Source organism: Pollicipes pollicipes, unplaced genomic scaffold (genome assembly GCF_011947565.3).
Source record: "Pollicipes pollicipes isolate AB1234 unplaced genomic scaffold, Ppol_2.1 Scaffold_4881;HRSCAF=5763_pilon_pilon_pilon, whole genome shotgun sequence".
Classification (NCBI taxonomy): domain Eukaryota; kingdom Metazoa; phylum Arthropoda; class Thecostraca; order Pollicipedomorpha; family Pollicipedidae; genus Pollicipes; species Pollicipes pollicipes.
This window is the reverse complement of record NW_023596576.1, coordinates 42,267,785-42,273,784: the sequence shown is the minus strand read 5'-3', so window position 1 is coordinate 42,273,784 and position 6,000 is coordinate 42,267,785. Positions and strand designations below refer to the sequence as shown.

Below are 6,000 nucleotides of genomic sequence, written 5' to 3'. Positions count from 1 at the left end.
GACCTGTGGACTCGGCAGCAGGACTTGTGGACCCGACAGCAAGACTTGTGGACTCGACAACAGAACTTACCGATGAGTTGTGGGCACGAGAGCAGGGTAAGGTCACCTTGCTGTCGTATTGACCTGGGCCACTGTTTGTTCCAGGCCAGCCGGAGGTGCCACAGGACGGCAGACTGCAAAACAATGAAGAGAAGAAGCTGATGGACTTCATCGTGCGAGGCTACGACCCGGACGTGCGGCCACTGCTGAACGCCTCGCACTCCATCAGCATCCAGCTGGGCATCACGCTCACGCAGATCTTCGACATGGTCGGTTGGCGGCGGCGGCGCGCGGTCTGTCACCCTGCCGTCTGCTGTGTTTGCTTCGGCACAGGTCGAAGCGAGCCGTTCGCGTCATGCCCGGGGCTCGGCTCATTATACGAGTGGCATTTGCAAGGGGTTTCAACGGTTACAAATATTCGGCATGTCATTCGGTATTCATTCGGTATTCATTCATTCGGCATCCGGCATGTCATTTAAAAGCTATAGTACATGTTGTGAATACAAAGGCGTCTATTGATTCACTTATGCGGCCGCAATATGCGCGCAGGCTGTCCCACTAGGGCTCAGTGAGAAAGCTCATGCTTGAACCTAGTGTGTTGGCCCACTTCTATTAACCCAACTGTTCCTCACCGTGCATATCCCATGACGGCTCACTTCCCCCTGGCATAGTTCAGCTCATCGCGGATGTAGATATCGCTGTGTGTAGACACACCTAGTTATGCGCCGCCTTATACTAGATACGGGACAACAAGCAAGCGAAGGCGTCGCATGGAACTTGACTGTTTACCGGAGCCTATGAGTAATATTAGCATAATCAGGCTGTTATAGGACGTCAAATATGATAATTTAAAGCGGCCGAAATCTCTCCATCCCATCCTATTCTTGTACAAAATGAAAGCCCGTCGATATGGAGTCTTTTAACACATGGAACAACATACACGTGTAGTGAATGTGCTTGCGTATGGTATGTAAGGTGAAGAAGGCTCAAACTAAATCAACTAGTCCTATAAATATAAAATGCTTCATCGGTTCTTTTCACGCTTGCTTGGTGACGGACCAAAGATCTTCTGCGAGATTTTTCTGGAAAACTGTAAAGCTACTAAGCGTTTTGCCCTAAAGCCTTCAAAAACCTGTTTACAACATTTTTACCATTTCCGTCACAATTTAAAGACCCTACCTAAAGACCATACCCTAGATCATGAGCAGAGACCTCTTTGCGGACGTCATTTTGGATGATTTTATGTTCAGTTGCCCGTCAAGGTATGTCCGTCGAAGAATAGACCACCCTCTGTGCATCGTGATACTACGTAATTATACCATTCCACGAGATCCAAATGTTAAGTCATCTAGGTATACATTACGTAAAACGCGCCACCGCAAGAAATCTCGACTGGAATTTTGTTGTGTCCTTCGGGCCTGCTTCATACAGCTTTGCGCAAGCAATGCAATGCCGTCTTCTGCTTGGATCCACCTTGTTCAGTTTTGGGATAGCCCCTTCGGGGTCCTGCTCTTCCTGCGAAAGTGTGAAAAACGCCCATCCAACACTACATAACGTTTTGATGTCTTGTTTGAACATAGCAGGTAACATTTCGTTCGAGCTGGTAGAGGTTCAATTCTTTTTTAGGACAAACCGGTCATTTCCTGTCACATTTCAATTGGCAAATTTCGGTGTTTTATGGGAATTTGTGTTCGGTCAGATCCGGGACTTCCCCATTATGTACGAACTACCGTGCAGTTGATGGCCGAACCGCAAGGATGCTTGCGTGTCACGAGATGAAAATCCACCCGACGTACCTCAGATTCGACCCACTGAACACCGTGGGATGCGATGAGACGAGGGGTCTATGGGGATGGGGTTTAAGTTGCAGCGAATGCTCAAACAGCGGATGAAAGGGACTTGGAAAAGTCGCGCATGATGTCAAGAAAGGCCGTACGACCAATGACGCGCAAGCTCCATAAAAAAGTGCTTCCCTCCGGTATATATGTCCCCGTTGTGGCGAACCATTGATGTTACAATGTTAAACTAGGTGGCCAACAGATGTCAACGGTGGTTTCATGTAAATGCCTCCAAATGAATTGAAGCTACAGCTATCCAAATCAGGTATCATGTCCTAGCACTCACTTGTTAGTTACTATAAATTGACGTGATCGAAGCCATACTTGGATATCAGACTAGACAGCCTTGTTGTACTGAACCCGATGGCAAAAATAGACGTACGAATTAGGGAAAACTGAGACGCACTAAGAGTTAAATAAGGGGTGGACGGAATGCCTCAGCTTAAAATTTATTGCGCACGAACATGATGTTTGCATCGGTGATAAATTACGCGGCAATGTTTATAAAAGGCCTCCCTGCAATACAGCTTCTCGAGATATCACTGCCTGGGAGGATAATTGCTACTGTCTGGCTCATCTGGTATCCGGCCAGATAGTAAGATCCATTACCCAGCGCATTACCACTTCGCGCACTACCCAAACGCATTTAAGGCTTTTTCCCGAATGCAGCCTAGATGCTAAAGTGATGGAGCCGGCCTTAACTGTTTGTTAAGTCAATACATGGAATGTTTTGCGTCTCATGCTCATTTTTGTTATACGGATATATTTCTCTCTGCTGCTGCCTTTCAACGCTGCAATTTATCCGCGAAGTTTGGCTACAGCTGCTCGTGGCACACACGCGGCGTGCCCTTCGCGCTGCATTATTCATGCGGTGAGGTCAAGTGCAGTGAACTGAGCAGAACCACCCATTACACGAATGACAATTGTGCCGTTGTGCTGCACTTATCACGGTTGAAAGGCCGATTGTAGGAAGCCCAATTTTCTTCTCGAATTTCCACGAAAACCACGCAACGTTTCGTTTAGAAAGTATGCCGCCTGTGTCCGTGCATCAACATCAGAGGTCATTCCGTATGGGATGCCGCCGCCGCAGCTGATTTGCAGTCAGGGAGTACGGTAGCACGCCGACACACGGCCATGGCCATCCTGCCGAGCAGCGCGCTGCCGTCTGGTCCGATGCCGTGCGCGGGCAATGCCTGCATACTCGGGGTTAGGACCGGCCGGCAGAGCGACAGTTGGTGGCTGGAGCGCACTCGATCCTCCGCCACGCTCGAGCAACGCTAGATAACGGAATCTTGAGGAGCAGCGCCTGTATTTCCAGCCGAGAGCAGTGAACTTTATTTCACTTACGGCTCAGTCATAAAACAGGTCCAAACTTGCTCTCATGTCGACGTCAGCTTCATCGGCAGCATTAGTTCTACGCCTTCAGGCGGAGATAGAGAGAGATATATCATAGAGATAGAATAGAGAGGAGAGATAGAGAGATGTATAGCAGGGAATAGAAGAGAAGACAGAGATATATATTATATATATTATATATATATATATATAAATAAGACGATTACGATAGACAGCTACCCGAACCGAGTGAGTCAATTAATGACGTGGACGTAGAGAGAATGGCTACGCCAGTATGACGGTCATGGCAGGCGTCTAGGATATTATCTGGGATGAGCGTGACGAACCAATTTCCTGAATGGCGGAATAGGATGCACAAATCTTTTTCTTTGCTGCCCCCAGCATCCTGCCGCCCGGACCTCGTTATCTCTGTTAACAGCTACATCAACCACCTACGGTGAGCGGCGGGGCCCCAGGCAGTCTGTTACTTCAAACAGTCTGTCTCTCTTGAGATTAAGGCATTCGGTGAACGGACATGCTGCTTTCGACAACTGGAGCTATGATGATGACATAATAACCTTAAATGCACCAAGATGTGCTGTTTAGAAGAAGATATCAAGCAATTACTGAAACATACTAAGGAAATATTCAACATTCTAGCAGTGCTCAGAGCCACCAGTGGTCAAGGTAAGGCGAAAACTGAGTTTCACAAACTATGGCACGTGGCTGAAGGCGGATGTTCCAACTATCTGCAGACTGGACGAATAGAAAGAATCCAAATTAATTAATAATTTAAGCTGCCACCTTGTAACACCTAATGCACTGTGCTATGTGAAGGGGTGCCCAAATCACAGGCGTCGAAGTCGAGAGGTCTCGGTGAGTTGTACGGAGTATAAGTTAAGAACTTACCGAAATATCTCAGAGTTCTATGAAATTATTTGTCAAGCAGTTCTCAAAGTATCCTGCCTTAAAAGCGTTGCGCAAATCGTGTTTCATGATGTCTTCTTTGTGGTTAACCTCAGACAAAGTCGGTAAATGAATTGTTTTAATGATATTTATAAGATGTCACGGCTTACTCACCTGATATGATGTCGTCTGAGGTTAAAAATGCTGTCTTTATTTGATAATATGGAAGCAAATTTGTGCCTTTAACACCGGCCTTGGGGCGGCGAGTGGCATGCGATGGTGGTTTCTAGGACGTTTTGTCCATGACGTTGCAAGACAAAGTAAAAGTTACGAAACATTGTCATTCGGGATTCGTGTAGTTTTGAATCGGATTTTTGTTCGTTCTAGCAAAGAGCAATTGTGAATCCTTTTGTGGTCACAATGCGAGTATATACTAGAATAGACCCGTGTAGTAAAATCAAAAGCATCATTATTCTATTTCAAAAGTGCATCGATGTGAATGGCTTGCTACGCATCACTATGGAGCAAATAAACCAAGACTGGAAAATATCGTCTATGCACCCCACTTACATTTCCCACGACACATGTCGATTGTTGCTGGTTTAGCCACAGGAAAATTGTAACAAAACAGTTACTTATGCACGTTTACATTAAACGCCGCCGAAAAGACAATATTAAAAAGCCTATCACAACGCTCCCTACGCAAAAAACTTCCACAAAACTATACGGTGCGCATATCTATAAGTGCCTACAATGGCCGAACCTCTAGCCCATAATTTTTATAATTACTCTGTTGATACATATGAATTATTTTGCATTTAGGAGAGAAAAAGCACATGACAATAACGGATGTGATCAATATGTTCCTCTCTATGAAACCTTTAATACGAATGGGAAGCCTAATATTTTGAAAGGGATTGAACACTGCGTTCGTCGCTCCCACATGAAGCCATATATCGGAGCCAGGAGCGAAACAGGTTTGCATTATGCGTTTTTCCGCGTAAACTTTCTTCCCAAGCCCAATTTCTTGGATATGCAAACTATCTCCACTTAACAAGCCAAAGTTAACGGTTTGGACCTAAGTGAATCTTTAACTAGGACCACTGGTACACATTTCTCGAAAGCCACATAAAAGCCTGATCGCACGGCGGAATTCACACTCTTGCACAGCCCGTGATATAACGGGGGTTTCGGCGTTGACTTACTTTAAGTGATTTATCTGTTTAAGACTTTTGAAGAAGCGACATGCTTCCTGCATCGAGAAAAAGGAAGAAAATGTTGGAAGAGAAAGAATGAGTTGGCTCGACTCTCCTCTCATAGCTGAGCATAGAATAAACCGCGGCTGACGTGGGAGCCGCACATGAAGGAGCGGCTGAGCTAATGAGCACCTAAGTCAAGCCTTATGATGGCCGTTTGGCAACTATTATCAAGGGCATTTTTAAGAAGCCTGAGCAGGACGGCTCTAAACTAAGATTTATCAGCGCTAGTGAGCGAGTGAGTAAAGCAAGCAAAAGAACGCAGTCCTTCAGGCGAGGCTACGTGTGAGTCTGCTTTGTTTGCTGCGATCGTGACAGCGTGCCGTTTCTAGCAATAGGTCAACAGCGTGGTTCGGGAATTGTGCACTGCTTAGGCTATGTAAGAACCAGAAAAGCTTGCGCAGAGTGATTTTACACGACAAGAGTGTTTGCCACCTTAAAATTCCAAAAAGTCATCGGCGCTAAGAACACCGATTCACACACCAAACGCACGTGCCATTTTGTGCGGGGATGTAATCTGTACGGTAGTCTGCGGTGTGCAAGACGAAAGGTGTGGGTTAAAACCGAAAAGCGATGTGGTATTCTATTTGCATCCATAAGGTGGCAAATAAAAATCGAGCAGTTCT

At 46.0% G+C, this 6,000-nt stretch overlaps 1 protein-coding gene across 1 annotated transcript in view; it reads left to right on the top strand.

Moving 5' to 3' along the window:
- LOC119100411 (acetylcholine receptor subunit alpha-L1) overlaps positions 1 to 6,000 on the top strand; it is a 73,380-nt gene that overhangs the window by 43,486 nt on the left and 23,894 nt on the right. The window contains exon 2 of the mRNA XM_037223508.1: positions 145 to 308. Coding sequence (XP_037079403.1) covers positions 145 to 308 — 164 coding nt within the window. The remainder of the gene's footprint in view (positions 1 to 144; positions 309 to 6,000) is intronic.